This window comes from Leptosomus discolor, chromosome 1 (genome assembly GCF_034619465.1).
Source record: "Leptosomus discolor isolate bLepDis1 chromosome 1, bLepDis1.hap2, whole genome shotgun sequence".
NCBI lineage: Eukaryota > Metazoa > Chordata > Aves > Leptosomiformes > Leptosomidae > Leptosomus > Leptosomus discolor.
Genome location: NC_141391.1, coordinates 69,508,517 through 69,536,178, shown reverse-complemented (window position 1 = coordinate 69,536,178; position 27,662 = coordinate 69,508,517). Strand labels below are relative to the sequence as shown.

Sequence of the window (27,662 nt, the reverse complement as noted above, 5' to 3'; positions counted from 1 at the left end):
AATGAACAGAAAAAAAATGAATTACCTCTTCTGCTGTTAAAATGCAATTGCCAGTTGTACATCCAGCAGCAGTTAGCATCTGCCTAGCACATATCTCAGTCTGTCAGAAAAAACTAATGCCTATGCTTTGCCAGGATCATTGCTTATTAGGTTGAGGATTATTACTGCATGCATACACCTGTGTTGGAGGCTTTTATAGAATTTAGCTTCCTAGTGGTTGGGTTGTGTGCATTAGGCATTGGAAAACTACTGCTGATTGGTCTCCTGCAAGCATTCAAGAATCCTGTAAGGCAGGCTGGTATTTTTTGAGACAGGTTCAAAACAACATCCACCTAGAAAAATGTGCTCGTATCAAATGCACATAACTCAGATTAAATGTATGAATTGTTAACACAGATATTATTCCACAGGTATATATTTGTCTTGCCCATATTTTTTGCCAACTCAGCCTAATCTTAATTATAAAGGCTAAAGCTTAACTTTCCCACCACTGAATCTGTAAGTCAGAGACAGATGTGCCCTCTCAGCTAATGGGAGCAGCTGCACCCAAGGAAAAGACATATTCCAGGGGCAAATAGCTACTGTGCTGTGCTTCCAGGTTCCAGGCAGAAACCTGGCTGAGAGAAGCTGTTCTTTCTTTGAACCCCTGAGCCTGATCCCATTTACCTTCCTGAGCACAGCTCAGTTTCTAGGGTAACAGCAAAGAGAAGATAAACTTAGTTCTGGGAGAAAAACTATAAATCAAACCCCAGAGAAGTCTCTTCTTTTTGACTCTCAAAACCCAAAGACACCAACATTTTAGTGCTCTGCTGCACTGAAGTCATGTCACTGAAATGAATCACAGAAGTTGTAGTGGTTTGCATAGTAGTAACACCCCACCTACCCCCTCCCCTGCATAGTCCTGTTCTCTCAGTCTCTATAGCCCATTGACTGAGAGGAGTTAAGACACATTGACTCCATTGCAGGTGGAACACAAGAAAGCGATATAAGCAGAGCTGACTTTCAGAAACCTCTGAGTCCCAAACTCAGGTGCTTGAGTACCTATAAAGGCTTGCAATCTGGATTATTACTCTGGATTAGGAGAGGGACTCGTGTCTGAGGACACATCCTAAAATATCAGAGCGATCCTGCCGTCACATCTTCCAGCAGATCCCAGTGCAAGGAAAGCGTGCCCCGGCCTCCCACTGATTCACCGAGGGGAGAAGGAAGGAAACACGAGGTATGTGCAGTTTTCACATATAGTTCCCTAAAAAACCTCGTGCATAATGAAAATAAACACTTCAGTAACCCTTGCTCTGTCGTTCACCTAAGTCATTGCGTTTGGGACAGAACTCTTCATTCAGTGTTCACCACACAGGTATTCACATGGTGGGTTTCCTATCAGCCAGCCAATTCTGCTGTGGACTTTCTGGTTGCTGTTAAAGTTACGACACATGCCCAGCAGCCATGCGACTGAGTTGTCTGTTCTTGTTTTCCAAAGGTGGTAATGCTAACTATGGAACATGACAAGTATTCGGCAAATTGGCTTTTGCAGAATGCAAATGTCGATCTTCTCATTCAATTACATTTTTGGCCAGGATTGTCACAAAGCCTTCAAAGTGTTCTCTTAGGGATTTGTAATCACTAATGCCAAGAAAAAACAGCTGTCATCTTGCTAAAAAAATCTACTGAATTTTGTAAGAAACCTTGCTCTTGTATAACATGGCTGCTCTTGTTGGTACCATGTATTACATCTGCTGCAAAATCTTGTTCTACAACTAGATCTAAACTGGGAAATAGAAAGCAAATATGTATTTTACAAATGATTCCTGGTTAAAACATGCTTCTGAATTCATAACACACTGAAATCCCTGTAATGCCTGAAACGGAGTTATTCAAAATACTGTTCTCTATAATTTAAGCACAAATCTTGCCTTGGGTACACCTGAGTGGCGGGCATGAATTGTATGGGCAAATGTTGATGGGCAATTCATGTCAAAAGATGAACTTGAAGCATGGATATATTGTTCATGAAGAACATTAGTGAAAGCCAGTGTTAGTTTTTGTAGGTTTTAAATGAAATTGTAGGAGACTATAGATTCCTGATTCTGGAATCAAAGAAATGATAGCTCTCTAAATTTCTCGTAGAACAAAATGTGTGCTTAGCATTGACTTTTAAATTAATTAAAATAAAGTGACCATCAGTTTCACTGCTCAGCATGTCTCCACAGACCAGCTGCAGAGCCATCATCTACTACAGGTTCATGAACTAGTAATTCAGAAGTATGACAGACGTTACTTTTCCTGAGTGGTGAAAAATGTCATGGAGATGACATTTTTGTGGGACATCACCTAATATAGTTTTCTGAGACAAACATTCTGAGAATGAAACCATCTTGCTCCTCCATTTGCACCAATTTTATTTTTTAACCATGAATTTCCAGCGTAAAAAATTCAAAAGGTTTATTTTTGATTAAGCTTAAATGAAAGCTTACCCTAAACATCAAAAGTTGTATTTTAGCTCTGCTCCATCATATCATGATGGGCTTAGAAGATTTGAGATTTTACCTTAAGATGGATTACACAGGAAGACTAAGCAAATTAAAGTTTGAGAGGGACTGTAGGGAAAAAAAGTGGAACTAAAGCAACAGAAAGACACATGAGAAATGCATTATTCATCTTCTACCTATATTTTTTACAAAAACAGAATCTCTTTCCAACTAGGACACAATGTATTTTCTAGTGGTGAAACATCTTGCTGGAGGGACTTGAAGCAACAGAGGAAGAGGGTCTTCTTTTTCCGTAATGACAGGCTGTAGTGCTAAGCACATTGATTGGAAGTGATCAGAATAATTAGAATTGTGGTATAGAAAATTTTATTTTTAAATTCTCTGTGATGCCTACTCTTAAGAAGTTCAGTTTGTGTTGCATGGGAAATCTTGTTACTATGCTTTGACAGACTGTGCTTTGCTTTAAAATGGATGGAAATAATTTTCATCCTCCAGAAAACAGAATATGTTGATGGAAAAACTACGTCTCCAGGACCAATTGCTAAGAAAGAAGCAAGAATGGGATGGCACATTAGAAATATAGATTCTGCTCCTGACTTATATAGACACAAAAATTCACTAGCTAGTAATTTGAAGTCCCTAGCCAGATTCTTTGAATATTAATGAAAATCTCATAATGACACAAAATGTTTCTTTTTTATGTGTATATAAATCAAATGAATAGACCCACTATTGGGCTTGTTGCATATTATTCCATTTAAAAACCTCTAGTAACTTCAACTTCATTTAACTTCTGATTCTTCCAGATTTACTTACATTATTTGACATTTTTTGTAGTTCACTTTTTAGAAAAAAAACACCGTGTATAAGCCCAGTAACTTTTAAGTTCTTTCTCTGTACTTTTTGTGGGTTATTTTTAACTGGGGTCAGGTCTGAAACATCTTTAAATAAGTGAAAGCTTTTATAAATGAAAGTTTTAATTCTCATGGAACCAAATTAATCTAGAAACTAGAGATTTAAGTAAGAAAAAAGAAGTGCAACAACCAGCCTTTCCTCTTAAGGAAATCATGCCAAACATTATGGTACTCATCATCAAGAACATAAAGGAAAAAGTTGTACCTCTACTCCAATTTAAGTCCTGACCATGGATGTGACCCTTTGTATCACCCAGAACATAAGCAATTACTACAGCTGGTAAATTCTTAGGGACAGATCCCAAACCCCTTGTGCCCTTGTTCCCACCACCTCTTACACAAGTGCTACTCGGTCATGGTGTTGACACACGTCAGCCTGCGTCTCAGTTGATCACTGCTTGCCTTGTGTCGCATGGTTGTCCAGCTCAGGGATCTGGATGGGGTAACTCAGGATGAGCAGCTGATTTATATGCTCAGCTCTCCTCTAAAACCAAGGTATAGGAGCAGTCAGAGGAGCTGTGGGCTAAGTCTCTCCAGTGGAGCTGTGACACGAACAAGGTATACTCTTGAACCTGACAGCATGGAAGGTGTCTGTGGCTCTGTAGCTTAGACGAACCCAGAGAGTCCTGTACATGTGAGAAAACCTAGAGAAATCAAAGTAGGCAGCTGTCTACTCTAAGACGCACCTGACCTGTGTTGAGAAATAGTGGACCTGGCTTTAAGCGCATTAGTGCAGGTACTGTTCGTAGTGAAACCATGGCAGCAAATATTTCAGAGCTTGTACAGAACCTGGCAGGCCCAGGTGATTGATGCCCAAGTCAGTGTCACTTACAAAAAGCTGTTACCCAGGACAGGTGGGATGACAGAAACAAAAGCAAGTGTCCACAGGGTACAACTAAATTTCCCACTGTAGTAGAGACATGACCTTTCAGCTACCAGCTAATCTCCATGCTGTGAAACAAATTTAAGACTTGTGCCAATATTTTAAGACATATAATTTCATCCTCCTCTGATCCTTTTCTTCACCCTAGTCCATTCTTCTTCTGTACATCTAATTCAGATCTTGGTGGGCTCCACAGCTGCCTCCTTCCTTCTGCTGGAAACAGGTTGCTGGTTGAAGGAAGCATAAGGCTCACATCCAGTATGAAATGTAACAACTGCTGCAAAAAAATTCATCTTTATTTCAAAGGAACTGCTAAGTGGTTGCTAAGAAAAGATGTAGCACTTTGGCAAGAGCACATTCAGAAATATGAAACAGCTCAGTGCCCGACCTTGTCCCTGTGGCAGATCTGACATCTGTGTGCATTGCTAGCTTGGACTAACAAATTACCCAGTATTTTCTATTAACATTCGTGCTGCCAGTTCTTATAATAAGTAGAGAGCAGATTTCAGCTGAGCTGGAGGTGATGTTAGAAAGCCAACTGCCGCGTTATAGAAAAGCTCTGACATCCAGTTGTCTCAGGCACTGGTGGGGGGGTAGGATGGCAAAGGTAGAGAAAAATACCGCTTCCCCTTCCTCATCTCAAGAGATGGTCTCTGAATAGGAATCGGGAAACTCATAAGTTTTACTCCCTTTCTATTGCCCAGGAGAAAATCTCTCCTCAAACAAAAATCAGATCAGAAAATAGTGCAAGGGTGAAGAGCTCTGGGTCTGCATGTTAGCCTCCTGCAGCCCCTAGGACTTTGATAAGGTGGACGCAAAACTCCTTGAGGTGTAAGAGGGACTGACGTGAGTATTTGGGAAGCCCACACAGATGAGGAGTACTGTTGGGTGGTAGGATCACTCTGAAGCAGCAGCTGCAGCAGAGGCTGTTAGGGAGGCTGTTTGGGGATAGCATTAATTCCTGGGTACACAGTGATCAGACGTGCTTGCAGGAGCTAAATATGGAACAGTGTGTATCACAAATATTCCTCTGTCTCTGTTGCTTGCATGCATACACAGGCACACACCTATTTCCAGAAGGGCAATGCAAGCTGAGGGCTCAGATAGTGAAGTCTTTTTCTTAGAAAGTCCTTTTTGTCAGAGGGACTCTGGTGTGATTTTTGAGCCTGTATTATTTGGCATACTGCAAATTAACAATCCAAAATCCTGCTTGTCTCTGAGGCACCTTTATTGCGGCCAGGCAACAAGGGAAACAGAAGAAGGCTGTGGCCCATCCAAATTCCAGTGGGAGCACTGGGAGGGATGGAGCTGACAGAGCGTGTAAGGAGAGAGAAACACCTGTAATCTGTTTTTCTAGGGTATGCCCTGGCAATGAGGCAGCATGGAGAACATCTCTGAGGGACTTCTATTGGGAAAAGGCTCTGCCAGCCAAATGCAAATATGTAGGGTGCCTGACCTGTCATCTGTAGTCCTTTGATCTTTCTTTCTCTGCTGACTTTTAACTTCAATTGGCAGCTGCGCTGAACAGCTGTCTTCTTCTCGGGACCAGTGTCAGCAATGCATGCACAGCCCTCCCTTGGCCACCCAAGGAAAAGAGAGAGAGATGCCAGTAGTGGTTTGGAGGATGAAACTTGCGACATACACTCGGGATAGGCCATGCAGCTTTCCCCGCATTCCCTCCCTGGTTTGACTCTGGTCAACCCTGTTCTTTCTGGGTGACAGCAGGCCAGAGAAACACACGATCCCCAGAGGGAACAAGAATATAAGCTAACTCCCATCTTGCATAAAAGTAAGGGAAGTTGGATAAAGCCCAAATAACAATCTGAGCTTCCTGCGTAGTTCCCACTCTGCCTTTCTGAGCAAAAAGTTCCTTCTGCTGCCCTGGTTTCCCCTTTACTGCAGCAAAGACAGACGTTCCTGATATATCCCCCATTACAACAGTGAAGTGAGGTATAGATATTTGTGCTACCTGAAGTCTCGTGCCTTCTGAGGGCACATTTAACTTTGTGCCTGGATTTCTGAGAGCTTTCCTGTTACCTTCCCCTTACCTGCTGATGGCAGAAGACTCTGAGCATGAGTTGTGAATAGAAAAGTCATAGGATCTTCTTCGCAATTTCAAAATAATTTGAAGTGAGCATTCATTAAAGTGCAAAGCTACAGAGAGAATAGTCTAAATTTGCTGCAACCTTCAGAAAGAAAGCTACCAGAAAGAAAAATTCTAGTCCTGCTGTCTGCCTAGATATGCTGTGTGTTGCCCCTGAAGCTGAGTATCCCCCAGTAACCCCGAGGGAGGGAGGGGTCACTGGGGCTGGTTAAAGAAAGAAGAGGGGCATGACCACAATTAGTGTTCACACTCTGTAGAGTCAGGGAACAGCTGGGATCTGCTGTTTAGATCCAGACCCTGGGAAACGCTTCTCTGTCTCAAAACTAAGATGCGTCTTCAGAATCCATAGATAAGTGAAGCACCAACTGATTGCAATTCAGAAAGTCGGATGAAGTACAAAAATGAGAAAGAAGTTCATGTTGGCATTTCAGAACCTTGCAGAAACCTAAGTGAAATCATCCCCCAGAAACAAGACACCAACTCAAAAAAAAACTGTCTCACTGAATGGTCGTGTTGTTCTTGCTGTGACAGGCAAGACAAAGTTTCTGGACAGAGGTAACATCTTTTATTAGGCCAGAGAACATACTTGGAAAATTAAATAAGCCTTATGCACACAAGTTCTTGTCTTAAATACAGATAATATCTTTTGTTAGACCACCTTCCGGAGACCCACACTCCTCTGTTTTAGTAGAAAAGGGTTGGACAGGGTTCTTGGGGAAGTCTCAAAAAATATTAGACACCTCTGTGTGGGTACCTGAACCTAAATATTGTTTCTAGGTAAAGAAAATTGGGTTTGCTCACAAATTCTCTTTTAGTTTACAAGAAATATTCTTCCTCCACACTGTTCAGAAGGCATTTCAAAATCTTCTGACAGTAGTTTTATTATGATGCAATATACTCTTATCTCTTAATTCCAAAACAGGAATTACCAAATTTTTGTGTCTAACCCTAAATTTTAGTAGCTGCTTTCGCAGTCTTGTCATCATATGCTTTGTGCAGAATAAGGAGATTGTGAGAAATTTCAGTCTTGGGATGACATCAACTGTTCTCGCTCCAGACTCACAAACTGAAATCCGTGCCATCCAAAATATCTAAATATGGAATCAAGGTCCATTTTTTATAAGTAATCAATAGTTGGGTTTCAAGGCACAGGCTATGAGATATTGTGAAAAATCTGAGGATACTTTGGTTTCATTTCCAATATTCATTGGTAAATACCATCGCAGTAAGGATTCTAAGAATTTTAAATGTTTGCAGCTGTGGACAGGCAGAAGGGAAGAGTTTCCCTCCCTTTCCCTTATGGTTTCTCCTTATTTTACCACTGTCAAGCAAAGCAAAATGGTTCCACTGTTAGCAAAACAGCTACTTGGTGAAACCATGTAATGTGGCACCACTCTTTAGTATCTCAGGGTATGCACAGTACGTCACTGAGCTAAGCAACCACTCAACATCATACGTTAAGCCAATGATATTGTAATGACTGATGCAAATTTGAAGGATTTTTAGCAAAACTAGGCAAAGAGTCAGGAAATTTTTTTTTTCTTTTGAGAACATCAGAACAGGTGTTACCCCTAGGGCTAAGCTGGACTAACTGGGTCTTTCTCAAAGAGCAATAGGAAAGTTAGAGATTATAAATGAGGACACTAAAAACAGTTCCCATAGGAACATAAGAAAGTAACTTAAAGGTCTCTTATGTTCTTTCAAATTTAAGGGCAGCTTCTGAACGCAAGGTATGACTAGCATATGGACACAATCTCAACTTCACACATGAATCCTCATCCCTTGTCAGTCCACCTGGCTTACAGGTTGGTGTACACCCAGTTTGTCGCCTTGCTATGCGTCGCCAGCTGCTGCAGCCCGGGAACTGGGGTGGTGAGATCTTGGGCACCGCTGTGAAGGACAGTACGGATGCAGTTATTGACTGCTGCACCGAGGGAACACAACAGCAGGTGTTCTCAGTATTGCTCCCCACGTGATTCATTTACTGTCCCTTGTTCCGTACGATACTAGATTTTTTATTAGATCTTTACTAAAATTCATATTTGTTTGGAAGCAGGAAGTAAGCAGGAAATTAATGGGAGATGCTGGAATTCCCTAGCAACTCTTTTTTTTGTTTGTTTTTTTTTTTTTCTTAAGCAAAACAAGGAATTCAGATCAAATGCCACAGTTTAATTTCTGAAGCACCACCAGGACCTCAGAATTACAACACCAAATGGATGCCATCCAAAGCATGGTAGCCCGCCTGCTACATATCAGCATGACAGTAATGCTGCCAAAATGCTCTGAATCATAATATTTGAAACGAAAGGAGATTCAATTAATCAGGTATGTAAACTGCCCGACGATTTGTTTGTGGTAAGTTTTTTTGCTGGTACAACTCACTTTTTGAAAATGTCCAAGTTCGTAACAGGTAAATGAATTTCAAGCCATTTTTTAACACAGCTGTCTTTAGTAAGTGGTTTCATCTGACTTTGCACCAGATAACGTAGAATTTAACACCTATAGAAGCACTTTTTCATGTTGCTGAAAAACTATTAGAAGTACGTGCATTTGGTAACTGTGGTTGTTTTTGTAACTAAAAGCCATAATGGAGAATTTGAGAGGTACACATTTTATGAGCAACATGTGAAAAAATGACTCTTTATATTTTTATTTTTAGTTAGACAGCTCTAAAGGAGGTTCACTCCTTCTTTCTCACTGAATGTGACATTAGCACATTATTTTTTGGTTTTGTATTCTGGGAGAAGCTGTTCTTAGTTTACAGTGTAGGTCTGATCAGCAAAATTATGATATCGTGTATTTTCTGTATTCCTGACATATTTCTTCAGAAAGTTCTTACTTTGTTTAATGAAATACTTTTACTTCTAAATTTTGGAACAAAATCTTGTTATTAATACAACAAATAATACCTAGAAGGTCTGCCTCTAGGCTTCTATTGGGGAAGAGATTTTATGAAGAGATTCCACAGCATCTTTTTTTCTGTCCTGTTATTCTATAATGATAGGTGCATCGGTTTGTCTGTCTTTAAGCCAGAGAAAGTGGAAAAATCTGACAAGTGTGATCAGATAAAAGGTTGAATCCTGCTGAGGTGGAATAATACGACTACGATGATCACTTTACAGGCTTTAACTGTGATCCACAAATTTTAAAGACTCTTTTTAGGAGATCAGCAAGAACCAGAGCAAAGAGACAGACTCTGGGATATTTTTCCTCTAGTGTTTTTGTCCAGCAATTCATTCCCCATAGGCTTTTTTTCTGCTGTAGAAAGACCAGAGCAGTAGAAGTCTGAAAGAGCAGTAACAGGCAGTAGTAGTAACAGAGAGGCACAGTGTTATGTAGTTTTCAAGCCATATGCTATTTCTGTGATACGCGCATTTCTGAAAACACAGATTTCAGCACACAGAAACCATAGTGCTTGTTCGATCTGTAAATGCTTAAAGTGTAAAGATACCCAAGGAAAATCCAGACCAAGCAGACGACCGACCCATCCCACCCCAGGCACGCCTGTTACGTTTTTGACACATTTTGAAGTTGCGTCCCTGTTCTGCTGCTGAACAGGGATTTACACCTGCTTGCTTACCAAAAAAAAAGTCCTTTCCCAGCCATAGAGCGAGAAGGGCGCCCAGCCCAACCTTGCTGCGCAGACCTGCCCCGCCACCAGAGACACCCTGCGGGGAGCAGGGAGGGGGGCAGCCGGGTGGAGCGGGGCGGTTGGCTCCCAAAATGCGGGGCGCTGAGTGGCCCCACACGACCCCCTCCTCCGGACCCCCCTGTCCCGGCAGGGGGCGGCCCGGGCTGCAGCACCGCCCCGGCGCGGGCGGAGCGCGGGGGGGGGGCAGCGGCGCCAGCAGCGCCTCGGCGTCCGTATTTTGATGAGTTTCTTTAATTTTTTATTTTATTTTTAAATGTATTTATTCTCCCCCGCCATCCCGGCTGTCTTCTCAGCCCGCCTGGGGCGGTGGAGGGGTGGGTGGAGAAGGCGACGGGAGGGGGCGGGCAGGGCGAGCCCCCCGCATCCATCTCCCGCGCAAAGTAAGCGCCCTCGGGAGGGTCCGGGGTGGGGGACGCGGAGGATCCGCGGGAGGCGGAGCCTGGCGGCGGTCGGAGCCAGGGCTGCTGCGGTCGCCGCTCAGGATGGCTCTGCCGGAGACTTAAGTGGCTTTTTTTTTTTATTCCCCGTGTGTTGCTCTGGATGATAGCGGCAGGTGGGTTTTTCTTACAGTTTCCTATGCCCCCCCTCCCAAATAGCTGTAAAAAAAGTTACAAACCTCGTAAACTGAAGTTGGCGGCAGAGGCTTTGGCTTGATGCGATGTTTAAAAGCTTGGGGGGGGGGGGGGGGGGGGGGAGCCGGGGCGCTGGGAAGGGGCTCGCTGTTCCCTGCGCTGCAGCCGCCCCGGCGGAGTCTCTGGGAGACGCTTCTCATCGCAGCCCAGGATCGGGTCCGTCCCGTTTACTGTTAACGCAGGCATTTCTGTGCAAAAAATGCCTCTTTGCACGTAGGAGGGGTTGCCTTAACGTTTGAAATACTATATAAAAGTAGCTTTTATTTCAAAAGCGGTGGTTCAGGGTTTTCTCACAATGTTTTACTGCACTGTTGGACTTTTTCCTCAAGGAAATCGTATGGTTTCAAATGTGGCAAATAGCCACGGACTTCATTGCATGTATTCTGCACTTACGTTGTTCTCGTTTTCATGTTTTTGCCTTTTTCATGAATGTGGATTCCTAAAAGCAAGTCTGTGAGTCTGCATGCAAGAGGTTCTCCCACAGATAGCAGGTTCTGGGAGCTGGGAGATACCTAAACATCTAGAGCCTCCTCTTGGTCTTCTAGATTACTTCTAAAGACCCGCCTCAGGGTCTCTTGACATCCTACAGTGTGACTTAGAGCATGGAAAAAATAGTCCAAGAATTTTGTCTTCAGTGTTGCAAAGTCCCATGCAGTCCCCTGTCTTTCAGCTGTGTTTGAAAAAAATTATTTCAGGTGATGCCTCTGGTTCTTGTTGCTTGCTGTTAAAAATAATTCAGTTTCTCATCTGGAAGACAAGGTTTAGTGTATAAAACCTTTAAAATATAGCATTGCTGACATAATTCTGGTATCAGGTCAAAAAATTGGTTCCTCCTCATGAAATTTCATCTGGGATTGTCTTTGAATTATGGTTGTTGGTTTGTTTTTTGTTTTTTTTTTTTTTTAAATTTTAACTTCCCGGTAGAAAATTAAGTTCATAAATGAAGGAAAAATCACTATTTTTTAATTGGTTTTAATATTAACTGAACAACAGTTTAATTAAGGCTGTAAATATAAAGGTTTCTTTATAGCTCCTCTGTATCACAATATAGAATACTACAGTGTAATAGAGTAGTGTAAGTTTTTTAGCAATATGATTTTGAAGTTTGATTTTTCTTTATTTTATGCAATTTTGTCAGCTGTTCAGTATTTAAAGTGAATTAAGCTTCATCTTTGATGTGTTGCACAACTTTGCAAGGGAAGATGGTAAAGAATCTGCCGATTAGAAATAATGAGTGGGTTCATTTAAGAAAATAACCAAACCAATCCTAACCCCTTAAGGTTAGTATGTTCAATACGTTAGTACTTATTTGGGGGCAAAGTGAGAAAGAAAAAACAGCTTCTCTGGTGTAGGACACCGCTCAAACTAACGTGTGGTGGCAAGTGCAAAAAGAAGCCTTACACTCTCCGTATTAATACCCGCATTCCCAGAAGCTGATACAACATCTTTGGAAACCTTTTTTTCCAGGAGACTGCTTCAGAGGAAAGTGCAAGCAGTGATGGGTGTCTGTTTTGCTCTATCTTTAGATTACTACTGTCAGAACCAGTTAACCAATGAAGCATTTAAGAACTGGTGACGTTAAATAAACTTTTGGTCTGTTTCAACTGGCCATATGTTTTGTATCATTTTGGGTATGTTTTCCATTCCACGTCAGCTCAAATGCAAGGAGACAAACCGTGTGCTCATTTATTTGTTTTGAATGCAATTGTAAGTTTCATTTTTTGGGTGGGTTTTTTTAACAAGCAAATTTGGCAGAATTAGAGTTCAGTCCTGCAAGCTCCTGAGTTTACTAGAAATTAGAAGGGTTCAGGATGTCCTGCTAGATCATGGAGACCTGGGGAGTGCAGAGTGTCACCTGTAAGCCAGACTTGTCAGAGTTGCAAATAAACCTCTGTTAAACCAAGCTATCTCTCTGGAGAAAAAATAAATAAATCAAGTGAACGTCCGAGCCCACAAGCTGATCTTCAGGTGTTTTGCAGTAATAATGTGTTTTGTTCAGTTAAATGCCAACATTAGGTAAGAATTGGACTCATTCTTCAAGGACTTTGTATGGGAGTTTAGAAGCTTTATTGAAATCTGAATTTGGCTTGTACTTCATCCAAAGGTGTAAAAAACTTAGCACTTTACAAACATGAGCTACTAACAGATTTACTCCCACACAGCTCAGATGTTCAGACATTTTCCTCTGCAGACCCCTGTCTCTTAAGTTCACTTCAAACTTTTCAAAGCACGTCTTTGTGCATCCTTTTTGCCATCTTTTGATTTCAAGGGGCTGCATGGCCTGACCTTCACAGTCTGCGTACCAACTTTTTAAAATGTGTCCTCCACTGAATTGCCAGTGCCTGCACCTCTTGCCTGGAGGTTAAGGCACCCTTCCTCAGTGCACCAGGAACTCATCCCACTGAAGCCTGATGGGTTGCGGTCAGTGGAGAAATGACCTGGGCACTGGGCTGTGCCAGGACACCTGGTGTCAGACTGATAAATTTTAGTCAGATGAATCCCATCCAGGGGAGTAAATGTTCTTTTACAAGCACTGTAAATATGAACTCTTAATATGTCTTCAGGAATGCAGGATGTATGTGAGTGAGTATAAAAGATCTAAATTTTTTTATTTATATTTTGAGCTTAATAGAGATACATACCTAAAATTAGTCATATTTCCTAAGGGGTTTATAACATTTGGCTTTGTCTAGCACCAAGGCTGTGATGCTTTAATGATAATGATAACTGTGATTAGTCTTGTGAAGTTAATTCCCACACAGAAACATTTATAATGGCATATTATAATCTTTGCTACAGATTATCTAGGTGTAACTAGTTCATCTTGGAAAAAAAAAATTGCGTCTGTAACCAAAATTAATCTGCCTGTAAATCAGATTTAAGTCTCTTCAGATTTTGAAGCCAGATTTTTCAATATGCTTTGCAGAAGGGTAGGCAGATAGAACTTCCCTTTGTTGCATTCCTCAATAAACCATCACATGCAAACAGATTAGACATAGCTGTCTTCGAAGTGATGGAAAAGAGATTAGTTTGGTAGAAGCTGGAGTGTAAGCAGAATTAGTAAAAAAAATAAAATTACAAATTATTACTTACTGAGTCTATTTCATTGTACATCTTGATTTCCTGTGAATTCTTCCTTCTGAAGATCTCCTTCAGCACAATGCCACCATGCTTTTTTGATACCAGAAAAAATAAATGCAGCTATTTGCCTTTTCAGTCATACAATTAGTGACTGAGAAGTGCTCAGCATCATATTTTTTAATCAGTGGTTATTTCATTTGTGTTTTTTTCCACCAAACTTTAGCTCTGTTCCTTTAAACACAATTACAAGTACATTTAAAGTATATTGACAGTCCCAGTTAGTTTCCTTCTATAACCTGCAACCAGAATTGGACAGGGGTTAATTTCTTTTCAAAATGGTAGAAAGAGGATTTCAAATGTTCTTTGTCTTAGATATGATGTACGTCCTAAATGGGGGGAAAAAAGCAGAAAGCATCAGCATTTCAGTTTGTCAGTAACCAAAAAGTAGAAGGCCTTCAAAGTGTACATAATTTACTGATCATAAAAAGTAAAGACAGACTGTATATATCACAATTTAAAACTACTGCAATAATGACATGTATTTAGTACAGTGAATTTGTGAAAGCAGGGAAATAGTAAGAGGAAATACTCGCTACAAACATTCACCATGACGCAAAAATATGGTAAAAGAAAAAACCCAAACAACCTCTCTGTCTTCAGTAAACTCTGAACTCTCATTTTTCCAGTCAGTTAACACATCTTTTCCTACAAGACAATTTCCAGAAAGCAGTGGTGCGAAGTAATATAGAAGATGCTCCATTTTAAAACCTGTGTTGTCATTCTAGGAGCACATGACTCATGAAAGAAAAGCTTTAATTTTTTTTAGTTCACAAACCTGTGGGTATCATGTATTTTGCACCAAGGAGTGGAAATTCCTGTATACATATATATATACACACACATTATGTATATCCATCTCTGTTTTTATAGAAATGTCTAGCAGAAGGCTAGCGAAGGAGTTATGCATCCACATTAAGCACTCTGCTATTGCTTCACAACATACACAGAGTGTATTCACTACAAGCGGGTATACAAATTTGTCCTGGTTTGACTGTGACAGAAGCCTAGGCCAGCCATGCTGGGCAGGCTCAAGCCAGCCAGGGCAGCTGACCTGAGCTAGCTACAGCTGTAGCCCACACCGCAATGTCATGGTCGTTACAAAGGGAGGAGGTCTACTGAGGAGAAGGAGCTCCTGTGAGGTCATTTCCTGCTGGGGTTCCTCCTGCTCCTCCTTTTCTGCTGAGGCTTACTCTGAAGTACATCCTGATGACAGCGTGTTCATTTGGCTAAATATTTCCTGTTTGTACCGGTGGTGTTTTCATTAAACCTATTGTATTTTCACCTACGGGTCTTCTCTCCTTTTTCCTGATTCCTTTCCCTGGTTGGGGAGGATTTATCAGGCAATAGAGCAACTGTTGCAGTTTAGCCCTGGTACAGGCTAAACATAGACAAAATTCATGTCTGGTGGGAGAGAGATGTGAAGCTTTGGGTGTTTGGCTGCTTTATAAACAATGGAGAATATCTGTTCACTGGTAAAAGTGGGAGAAGTGAAACTGATAGCACAGCTGTGCCGATCTTTGTAAGCACGAGAGCTTCAGGGACTGTGCTTGAAATTATTCTTTCTGGGTAAAGAAATACTTTCTCCTTCTCCTAAAATTGTCATCATTTTAGTTAAGGTATAGCCAAGACTGAATCTTTGCTTGGTGTGGATTGACTTAATGTGGATACAATTCTTCCTCTGGGAAGCTGCTGCAAAAGATACACCTTAGCATGCATTTTCTCATCTGAGGAACTTTGCTAGGAAGGTGCAAATAACCTTCTCCATGCTAAACTGTGAGCTAGGGAAAAGCTCTTTAGAACAAAACTCTTTAGAACAAAACTCTTTAGAACAAAACTCTTTAGAACAGCCAAGGAAATGTCAACAAACTGATTTTTTTTCTGTTGAAAATCAGAGAAGAAACCAAAAAGACTAAGAAATACTTGTTACAGTTCAAAAAAGGGAGAAACTCTTAGTGAATTATATACCTTTTTTTGGTCTTGGTATGGAAAGAGTTGGTTTTTTTACCATTTGTTTTCTTCTGTATTTTCAGAAAGACACCCACTGTCAGAGGAAACAACAGTAGCTACCCATTGGTAGAAGGGCTGCCCATTTACTCTGATGGAAGAGACCATGCTGAAGCACCTTTTTAAGATACCTTCCATTCTGAGCCTCAAAAAAGAACATCTAACATGATCCTGGGTTTAAATAACAAAGGTGGAGTTGAGGTGACTGTTTACTTTGTTCTGCTGCCCTGGAGTTAGCTGCAGAGCTGACCACTGGAAAGGCACAGTGCAGGAAAACACTCCTGTGCTGCCATACGGTATTTCACACCTGCATAACCATCTAAGAGGTATCTCAGCTGAGTGAAGATCTCAAGACTCCTGTGATGACTTGACCTGTGATGGAGGTACGCTTCTGGGAAACTGCTGGAGGCCTTCAGCGCAGGGCACCTGGCGTCTCTGCCCTCACCAGTCTGTGTCAAAGCTCGAAATGAACCACACTTGGACATACAACCTGAGCTTTGGTGAACCTACAGATCCTGTTGAGCCAAGGGTTGGACTTTCACGAAATGGGCACACAGTAGTGGCTGTTTTTCTTGGACTTATCTTGTTTTTTGGTTTCTTGAATAACTTGATTGTCCTCATCCTCTTCTGCAAGTTTAAAACCCTCCGTAACCCAGTCAACATGCTCCTCCTGAACATCAGTATCAGCGACATGTTAGTGTGCATCTCGGGCACCACCCTCAGTTTTGCATCTAACATCCATGGCAAATGGATTGGAGGGGAACATGGTTGCAGGTGGTATGGCTTTGTCAATTCCTGCTTTGGTAAGAGTTCAATGGTAATTCTCTTTCTTTTTTAACAGTGGCGCGTAAAGCAACTTGATCAGTGAGCTTACTGCTGCACTGTGGTAAACAGAAGGATAATTTGATTGCCTTGTTATGGTCAAACACGAGTGAAATGCATGGTTTAAAACATTTTAACAAAGGACTTTATGAAAGAGTAGCACAGATCTGATAAATATTTCCTAACATCCCATTCTTTGAAATTACTTCTTTTAAAGAGCTAGAAATGGCATCTGGAAAGAGGCAAGCCACTGGAGGGAGTTTGACTAAGTGTATGAACATATATAATACTTCCCTTTACTTCAGGAAAATCTGTGCCAATGCTGAAGTACAGGTCCCTGAGTGCTGCTTCTGTCGTGAACAAAGCCTCCTGAAACTATTCCATTTACCATTTGTAATTATCTATCAATCTATACTACGAATTCCCTCATGTCCCAGATAATGACAGTTTTCATCATTAGATGTTTTCTGTTCTCCCCCAAAGCAAAATCTTTATTTTAAAATCACATCCTTGCAGATTCAATAGCAAATGAAGTCACAGGAATAGATTTGTTGGAAATAGTCAAAGTGTGCACCAAAGCCACGGTGAAACAGTGTTCGTCGTTCTCTCCCGTCGAGACAAAACTTTACCTACAATGAGCTTTTGCAGTGCTAGATTTAACTTTTTAATTGAAACTTATTTTAATTATTTTTTAAAAAAAAGATAAAGGAAAAAACACAGAGGGCATCCTTCATCCCTCCAAGGTGGCCTGTCGCTTGAAGAATTACAACACCTAGCAGTGACTCTTTCTGCATTTATTCTTATGTTCAAAACAAGGTCCACTAAAGCATGAACTGGCCTGTGGGTGTGCATCTAGACGTGATCCTTATCTCACTGAGACTGGGGAATCTGGTACAGCGCTCTCTTGCTGTGCATCCTTGTTTTGGTGCCTCCAGGCCACCATAATGGGACCAAGCACCCCCCTGGCTCTTCCACCCTGGAGCTGTGGTGTGTCTTGTGCGGGCACCTTGGCCCGAGGAGTGCTCCCGCAGCCCTTGATGTAGAGTCAGGCTGCGAATCCAAATCCATGTTTTCTACCCAAATTGTAAGCTCTCAGTGTTTCCAAAGGTGTGGTCTCTGGTACCCTCCCCTTCCTCAAATGTGCTGCACTGATGACGGCTATTTCAGCCTGGCACCTTCCCCAGGGAAACTGCTGCTTGGCCCAAAGTGATCTCTCAGCAGTTAGCAGTGTTGTATAATATAAAAGCTCTGACTTGGTCATCTGAAAACACACCGCCTAATCACAAATACCTTGGCTTGTTTTGGCAGGCTGTTTTTGGTTTAGTCTGTGAAGAGCAGAACCACATGTCTTCTCCTTCCACGTTTCATATCCGGTTTTGTACGTGTTATGAATTCCAATATTTCACTAACTAGTCTTCTCGGGGAGAAAGGTTATGACTTTTTTCTCCATCCTTTGATTTAGCCTCCTTTTTATTATTTAGGGGTGGGATGGAAGAGTGACATTTCAAGGGAGAGGAGAAAAGGTATGGATTGAAGGGATTAGAAGAAAAGTGTGTTGAAGGTGCCCTTCAAGCCTCCTGGCTTCTGTCAGGATACCTGTGTGTTATCACCCCAGTAAGTGTGGAATTAAACTGGCAAATGGGTAAGTTTTCTTCTGGGGTGACTTGCTTAAGTCAGATCTTCTATATAAGTCAGATGGATGGCAGGAGTCCAGACTTCTGTGCTCCTGTGATACCTGTGTTCATGTGAGAGTTTCTGGTATAATTCTTAAAACTGATTAGATCATCAAGGAACAAGCAAGCAAACAAAAACACGAAACCCAGAATGTCAAAGGTGACCTAAGCTCCTCTGAGTGATGGTGGTGCTGTCAGCAGGGTGTCCTTGGTGGCTGAGGCAGCCTAAATGCCAGTAGTTATTGAACTGTACACATGGAAACTTCTCGTGACAATGTTAAAAAAAAATAACTCTTTTGCAATTCTTTTCTCTAAGTCTTGCAGTGCTCACAACACTTTTACTTTCACTAATGTGTAGAAAGGGCATACTGAAGAATTTTACTTCCAGAGTTAAAAAATGTTCACTGGAAAATAACATGAATAAAAGCAAATAATAGTAGCAGGTTGCCTAATGTTTATAAATCTCTATGGACAGATTATATCTGCTGATAAATACCATCATTCATCAGGTTTCTTTAATTTTTGTACTCCGAAGTGTGCTAAAACTGAGCCAATGTAGGCGTGCAGTGTGCGGATGGTTTTTCCAGGTCTTCATAGCACTTGAAAACAAAACGCCTAGGTATACAATATTTTTGTTATTATTTCTTTTAGATTCTGTGTATGCTGTAAGCATCACAGACTGAACGAGGATCCATTGAATGGAATGGTTAATTTTTTTTATGGCAATTGGAAAGTGATCTAAGAGAGTTGTGAGCTTTTCATTGAGACTTGCAGGTATTCTTGCTAAAAGAAAAAACAAATAGCATCTCAGTCATTGTAGGAGTATTTTCCTTGTCTTCTGTGGATTGTGGAAAAATTGTATAAAACTTAGCAAATTGATACAGAAATTCAAGAGATGGAAAATCAAGTGTAGTTTGTGTCATAAGCTGGTGGCTTAGGGCCTCGCTGACTGACACAGTGTAAATACTGAGGATAAGGAACCTTTTCCTTAGCAAGAGGATTTTTTGACACCTAGGTAGTCTGGTTTACATCACAGCCTTTGGCCTGATCACTGTGACTACCTTGTGAGTGGCAAAGCTGAATAGATTTATAAACATAAATGCAAAAGCCACAAAGACTACAAAATAGTCTATGAGGCTATGGTATAAAAGGAACATATAAGAACACAGGAATGGCAAAACTGTGTAGGCTGAGAGGAGAACATTTCTTTGTGGTATTAAACTTTCTTGCAATCTCTTAGCTATTCTTAAAAAAAAATTATATACTTTCTATTCACTAAAAATTAGCTTACCCTCCTTTGTGCCCCATGTCTGATTTTGGCTGTCAAGGCTGAGAAGGGTGTTCCTAATGCTCACTGTCCAGTCTAGAGATCATGGAATCATTTAGGTTGGAAAAGACTTTTAAGATCAAGTCCAATCGTTAACCTAACACTTCCAAGTCCACCACTAAACAACGTCCTTAAGTTCCACATCTGAACGTCTTTTAAATACCTCCGGGGATGGTGACTCCACCACTGCCCTGGGCAGCATGTTCCAGTGCTTGACAACCCTTTCAGTGAAGAAATTTTTCCTCATATCCAATCTAAACCTCCCGTGGTGCAACTTGAGGCAGTTTCCTCTTGTCCTATCACTTGTTACTTGGGAGAAGAGACCGACATTCACCTCACTGCAACCTCCTTTCAGGTAGTTGTAGAGAGCGATAAGGTCTCCCCTCAGCCCCCTTTTCTCCAGGCTAAACAACCCCAGTTCCCTCAGCCGCTTGTCATAAGACTTATGCTCTAGACCCTTTACCAGCTTTGTTGCCCTTCTTTGGAAACACAGTGGTAGGAAAAATGTGGTAGGGAAGGTAAATAAGAAGAACTGAAGTTGAATATCAAGCTTTGTAAGAACAAACAATTCAATATTCTTATCTGTTCCTTTTTTTCTCACGGGATAGATCCTCTCCTACTAGGTTAAACATCAGTATACAGCCAGGATTTTGGATGATGTTACACTAAGTTCACTGGCTTCAATAAAAATGCATTCTCTTGTACCAGATGAAGATAGGTAACTTTTTTTTTAAACTGCAATATTTTCATAAATCATGAAGAAATTTGAAGTGAGCAACTAATAACTAAGTCTTCGTGACTTGGTGGGTATTTGATGGTGTGTAAAACATACCTAATCCAACTTCAAATATTAAAATATTTGAAATATTAAATATTAAAATATTAAAAATATTAAAATATTCAACTATTAAAATATTTTGAAATGCAATTAATTTTTAAAAGGCTTTTGATAAGGACTGTATTTTAGTGGTTATTTTGTTCCCTCCTACTTTGTTTTGTGATGCTGTGAAAGCCTCCTTCAGAGTGAATGTATTACCCTCTGGATCTGTGGTGTGGGTGAAACCTGAGTCAGTGACAGTAGGAAGCTGAATTTTATTCCAAATGTGAATGCATAGCGAAAGATCGCTCTTTTTTTTCTCTAAAGTGTCTTACTTTTTTCTAAAATCACATCACTGTTTGCCTAGGAGGTCATCTGGAAAGCAAATCTGATTCTCCTCCCAGCAAAATTGTCAGTGCAATGTACATTGATGTTGCATACTGTGCAATTGAGTTCTTTACTGGGCAATCCATTGCCTACCCCAGGCGCTTAAAAACCATGACCCAAGTGCCAGCACCAAGGTGACTTGCCATCATCACAATGGAAAAAAATACGGGACAAAGTGTAGGTGTTTGGTTTGTTTACTTGCTGCTTTCCACACCTCGGCTTTGTGATTTCAAACCATTCACAGAAAGCAGAAGTTTTAGAAGCTAATGGGAAGTGCAGATGCTGATCAATAAGCATGTAATGGGGATTTTAAGGAGAACATTAAATATCATGAAACCTGCTATGGAAGCGTAACAGCTGTTTGGTCTTGATCTGGGGGACCATTAGGGATGGAGCTAGAGGAGGAACAGTATGGGCTGTTCTGAGCATAAATGATTTTACCCTGGTGCTTGTGCATGTTTGCAGCTCTGTCAAGTAGGTCACTGCAGCAGAAACTGCACATGGCACTGAGTTGGGGAAATGGATGGATTTGCTAAATTTGCTCCCATTACCCACCACTTAGCCACGGTTTGACAAGCTCATGGTTATGTATTTAAGCAAACACGGAAAGGGACACAGGAACAGGACACATTTTCCCAGGTGAACTCTGAGTAAACTTTGCAAGCACGCTGAAATAAGAACTGTTAAATATATCATGAAATGATTAAGCATTAGAATTTAATTTAGGAAAAATACATTATTTAGTGACACACTTCCATAGAGAGCATATATGCAGAAAGTGATATGCCATCCTCAGACGAAGTTTGTCGTGCAGCTTTGACCATATCACACGCAATCTCTTCACTCCCTTGTTAAACACTTCAAATCTCTGGACAGGTGAAAACTTTAAGAAAATGTTCACCTTTTCCTAAGGTACTTGCACTAATGTAGACTTCCCAAGCACGTAGGACAGGCAGGATTTGGGCTCAGATGAATTCTGGAGTTCATTTTCAGAATTGCTACTTTATGCCATGCCATATCAGCATTAAATATTAAATAGATTAATACATATGGGAATGATGAAGCTTTCCCTGGCTCAGGAAATCCAACACTAGATTCTAATGCTGGAAAAGTTTCAAGCTACATCACTAGCAAGGATGTTATTGTGGCTGTTGAACTCTTGGCTCATGTTTTCAGGTGTCTGCGGGTTATTTTTTATTCCTCAGCTTTCATGGTGGTTAAAATACCTGGCAGATTGCCTGAGAAGTTAATTCCAGTATGTCCTTGTTTCTGGTGGGATAGAGTTAGTTTTCTTCCCAGTAGCTGGTACAGTGCTGTGTTTTGGTTTTGGTGTGAGAATAACGTGGATAACACACTGATATTTTAGTTTTTGCTAGGCAGTATTTACACGAAGGACTCTTCAGTTTCCCATACCACCCCACCAGCAAGCAGGCTGGAGAGCACGAGAAGCTGGGAGGAGACACAGCCAGGACAGTTGACCTGAACGGGCCATAGGCATATTCTATATCATATGATGTCATGCTCATCATATAAACTAGGGAGAAGGCTGACCAGGGCTGCTGCTCAGGAACTGACTGGGCATTGGTCCTCAAGTGGTGAGCAATTGCATTGTGTGTTACTTTGTGTATTCTAATTCTTTTACTACCACTGTTATTATTATTATTATTATTATTATTAATCCCTTCCTTTTCTGCCCTATTAAACTGTCTTCCTCTCAATCCATGAACTTTACTTTTTTTTTTTTCTGATTCTCTCCCCCGAGTTAAACCATGACACAATATTTCGTTTTAAAAAATGAATTCAGATTAGTGTTGTGTAAGTGAGCATCACTATGCAAGAGGACAGAGAGATGCCTATGCCATGGAAAGCTGTGTGATTCGAGGCTGTGTCTTCCCCAACAGCATCCTGTCTGTCCTGGACACAGGAGAGGGCTGCGCTCTCAAACCTGTTCCGACTGACGTAGGTGCCTATATGTGTCTTTATGTCCATTGATAAACCAAGATCCTATCTAAATGAGGACTTTAATCCTTTCAGAAACCGAATAGTACTCAACTATATGAGTAGATAATCTTTTCAGTCACATTAAAGCAGTTATTGATTTATTCCATTGTAAACTGCCAGAAACACACTGAATGAGAAATGGAACTGCTCATAATTTCATTTAAGGTTCAACCGCCTTGTGACCTTAAACAAATAATTTTCTTCTTGATCTTTTACTTTGCTTTTATATGCTGTGGCTTAGACTCACTGAACTAAACTAAGGTATTTAAATTTAGAGTACAGACTTCTAACATACAGGAAATGCTCTACTTATGAGATGTAGTTGAAACCTCAGGTGAAGTGAATGGCTCTTCTGTGAGAAAACACATTTATTTCCAGGAGTAAAAACATGATCTCCCTTGACTTGATCCTTCAAGAGCTCATTTCTGAGCCCTGATTCAGCAAGTATTCACCTCCCCGTGCAAAATCACTCTTAGCAGCTCCTCGCCTGCCCACTGAACATGGATAGCTACTTTTCCAGTGGGCTTGGGATGGGATTAAAAGTGATATTTCTATAAATAAAGCTGACAGCAAGCACAACTAATGTTGTGTAAGCACAGTAATGTTTAGGAAAACACAGCTCTGCATCAGGCCCCCAAACTGTTCTCTGTTTGAAGTGTGTAGACTTTGTTACATCTGCAGTCAACATGACCCATGCAAGCTTTCCAAGGTAGTTGTTCAGTATCAGAAATACTCTGCTCGTTCAGAGAGGAGGGAGAAAAGGGGTCTGACTAACAGGAATAGGTCAAAGGTGCCCTACAGTTCCTTTATCTAAAAAAAGGAGAAACAGTCATTACTTAGAGGGTTTTACTTACTTTAATACAGTGTTACAACTGACGATTTGTCCTGAATTTTTCTGCTTAATTTCAAGCACCTGATATGTGTTAGGTTGTATGGTAAATAGAAACACAGAAGTACTTATTCAGGAGATATGTGATCTGAATTCCTCTCTGGCATCCCATCTCTAGGGAAACTGAAGTTAACCTGCTATTCTTTTTATTTAAGTAATTAATCGATGAAGTAGTAGAGTATTATTAAATACACTTCTGAGGGCGGTATTTACATGGAAAAATGGAATGCTGAACCCCTTAGAGACAGAGGGGAATCATCTGACTAAAACCAGACATTTTCCAATCCCTCAGGCTTCTTTTATAATCAATAGAAAAACAAATTTGTACTGCCAACATGCAAATTGCCTGACATATTTGAGATTTTCTCTTCAGGGGGATATGAGCTGTGCCCTACAAGCATCCCTTTATCTCCTCATGCTATCAAAGGAGCCCAAGCTCAGGGGTAGATATTTGATCTATACCTCTCTGAAATCATGAGACGACCCTCGCATATAGGGTGCTTATTGTTCCTTTTGTCTTTCTGTAATTTTCTTATTTTTGCTTATTATTCCCTCCTCACTTCAGTGTCCTCTTCCTGGATATTTGGTTTATTTCTTAGTTTATTTCTTGTTCCTATGGGCATTGAACACTGTACAATGTTGAAATCACTTGGAATAGTTGTCCAATAGTGAGTATTTGGAAGACATCTGTTGTGTTTCCACGAAGAGGTGCCCAAGTCCTCTTTCAGAACTTAAGATCCTACATTCATCCTGTAGGGAAAATGCTGTTTGCTCTTCCTAATTTGTAGAGCACGAGTGTATGGCTTTTGTGTTCAATTCAAGTGCTTGAAGCAGGGAGTCATCTTGGGCAAAAGTTTGGAAAACCTGATAAAGAAAGAATCATGCTATACAGAGAAAATGGAAATGGAAGACCTAATGTTGTACTTTGAACATTATTCCTGAAACCAGAGACTTTACTCTGGTAGATACTTTAACACTGGTTTAGGATAAGAGAAGGTTTTGCCTTCCTTACGGCAGAGCATCACCTCAGGTTTCATTCAATTTGCCCCCATTTTTAAGTTGTTGCAGACTATGGCTGTTGATGCTAACAGTGTTAGGTCAGATCCCATGGTGTGCAGTTGGTGTCTGTACTACCAGGCATGGTTGCTTTTCCCTCCCCTGGTCTGGGCAGCCCCAGCTCAGCCTCATCTCCATACCATACTGCAGTGGGACTATGGGGTGCACCATAACCCCAACACTTCCCTCCTCCTCACCCCTCCCATCTTTCAGCCCGGTGGAAATTCAAGTACATGGCTCAGATAGGAGCTGGAGTGGGCTCTAAACTGGTTGCTGATCCCTGGGTGCTCTCAGCTGTCACCAGGAGCCATGTGTAAGTTGAGTTATCATATTTTCCCTTGTCTGCCATCCTTGTTTTCTGTTATATTTTGTTGCGTGATAATCTAAAGTCTATTTTCTTAATGCCTGACCAAAAGAAAACAGCAAAAACCAGTGAAGGGTGGACAGAAGCCTGTGTACATGTCCCTGGAAAGAAGGACAGAAGGACAGTAGAATTCTGTAAGGAAATCAGTAACTTCTTTGGCATTTTTGGTGCATAATTGTCAGCTGTCAATGTAGGAAAATGCTCTGCCCATACTCAAAGACTTTTTGTGCACATGCAAGTGACTACGAAATTCTGCCAATGTTTGATGCTTCCTTATTGAGCGCCACGCTTACAGTTTCATTGCATGTTTTTGTTTCTGGGACATCGCTCTACGTTATGGCCCCATGTTGAGGAACAGTAAGGACTTTATGCAAGGAAGTACACAAATAACAACACTGTACGTTATGCTGACGGTGACATGGCTGTAAGCTGTGTTGGAGATGATGGAACAACCTTTCTGTCTTACGTTGAATCATTTGCACTTGAAGGCCCTTTTCCCTAATCCTGGGTCACAGCATTAACCCAGGCAATGCTATGTCTGATGTTGGTTTTTCTGTTACTTCAGGAAAAAGCAGAAACTAGCTCTGCTGGTAGTCAGGCCACACACATGTGAAGAAATACATTATTAAAATGTAGCTGGCTTTCTGGTCCCTCAGTGGGTAAAATGAGATAAACTAGAGCCTGGTAAATAAGCAATATTCAATCCAAAAAGATTATTAGAGAGCAATTGACTTTGCCTGTGACAGCCTATTAAATCATATTCTATTTAGCTATGTGTTTAATAACATCTAGTAATTCTTAAGACCATCTGCGTGCTGACATATGTGAAATAATTTTTTGGAAAACTTTTAAACTTTCCTTGTAGTCCATGAAGTATACCGTTGTCTTTGGCTATTTAAATCCAAGTTATATACCTAGTGGCTTTTCCTTAACTGTTGACATTTTTTTCTATGTCTTTCTATTTTTCAGGAAGCGTTTGAGCAGAATGTTACATAGAATCATAGAATCATTAGGTTGGAATAGACCTGTAAGATCAAGTCCAACTGTCCAGTCTAGTGAGCAAATGAATACTTACAGGCTTTGCAGTGATAAAAGGGATACAGGCCCATTATTCCAAATAATGACTCAATAATAGGTAATAACTATCAATTTCATTTTTTCCTCTTATTCTCAGCCATGGTAAATACTTCACAGTTAAAGTAATCACTAGGGTGGGTTTTTTTTTGTTTTGGTTTTTTGTTTGTTTTTCTGTTAGTGTGTCTGCCACTTTTCTGATTAGAAAAGTCTATTAAGATGAGAAAATAATTTGCAGTAGTTTGTTAAAAGAGTGTGTTGACATGGGAAAAATAAGTTTCTTTGAAAGCTGGAGCTATCCTGTTTACATTTGTATTTTCCTAGGTATCAACACTAGCTGAGAAACTGTTCCTGAAACCGGCAATTCAGTAAATGTCTAATAAGTTAATAAACTACAGCCTCTATTGATTTGCAGACCACTTATTGTTTCTCTTGATTTCACAGCTAACATGATTGACTACCTAAATAATCCAAATGCCTCCTATTACTGGAAGGTTTGTGGGTTTGGTTTTGTTGTAGTTTGTTTGTTTGTTGTTTGGGTTTTTTTTTAATACTAAGTCAAAATGACCTCTGGCTGATGTAAATCCCTCCATAATTGATACAAGCAGGAGGAACATCCGATATATGTAGACAGCAAATGCAAGGAAACACCACTCCAGGTAGCTTCTTCCTCCCCTGACATCCCACCACTACTTTTCTGTCAAATGTCCTTGTGCTTTGACTCCTGAGTTTTTTGGGACCTGGTTGCCCCTCTCTCCCCCCATGCCATGCTGGTTCAGTGCAGATGAGGGGAGGGAGATGAGCGAGTGTTCACCTTGTACAAAGGTGAAGCCTCAGGTTCCCTGGGGCTGCTTGCCTCCCCTCTCATCTCTCGGTAGTCCAGAGAGTGATGCCTCTAATCAAGGTCACCTCAGCACTGTCTTTAAAGCTACTGTGTTATAACAGTGCCAGACTTCATGTGCTTCAGCTGAAGGCTTCTCATGCCAGCTATCAGCATCAGAGTCAATAGCTCTGGACAATTTCAGCCAATAAGCCTTCCTAAAATGTGGTAAAATTATGTTTCTTCTCCTGTTCGTGGTTTCTTAAACCCATTCCACAGACAGATGCCAGTATGTTGGAAGTACAATCTCATCCATGGCCAGATACAAACTTCTACTCTTCCTTATGAAAGTATAGCAGCCACAAGGCAGAAGGCTCACTGGGTGAGCCGTAAATCTTTACATATATTTTGCAGTGTTTATAAGAGGCAGAGATTCACTATATGCTAATTTTGTAGTGTCATTTTTCAATTGCATTTTCTATTCTGTTTGGGATTTTTTTCTGTTGTTCTGTTGTTTCTATTGGTTTCACTAGTGCAATCCAGAGCAGAAATAGTAGATAACTGTGGGAAGAAGGGATCAGACTGAACAGGGTTCAGATGGATCAACAGGTAG

The 27,662-nt window shown here is 40.8% G+C and overlaps 1 protein-coding gene across 1 annotated transcript in view; it reads left to right on the top strand.

The window, feature by feature from the left end:
• The first annotated feature begins 16,276 nt into the window (after window positions 1–16,276).
• LOC104346918 (pinopsin) overlaps window positions 16,277–27,662 on the top strand; it is a 92,542-nt gene continuing 81,156 nt past the window's right edge. Inside the window, exon 1 of the mRNA XM_086482130.1 lies at window positions 16,277–16,622. Within this exon, the coding sequence (XP_086338256.1) occupies window positions 16,286–16,622 (337 nt within the window). The 5' untranslated portion in view covers window positions 16,277–16,285. The remainder of the gene's footprint in view (window positions 16,623–27,662) is intronic.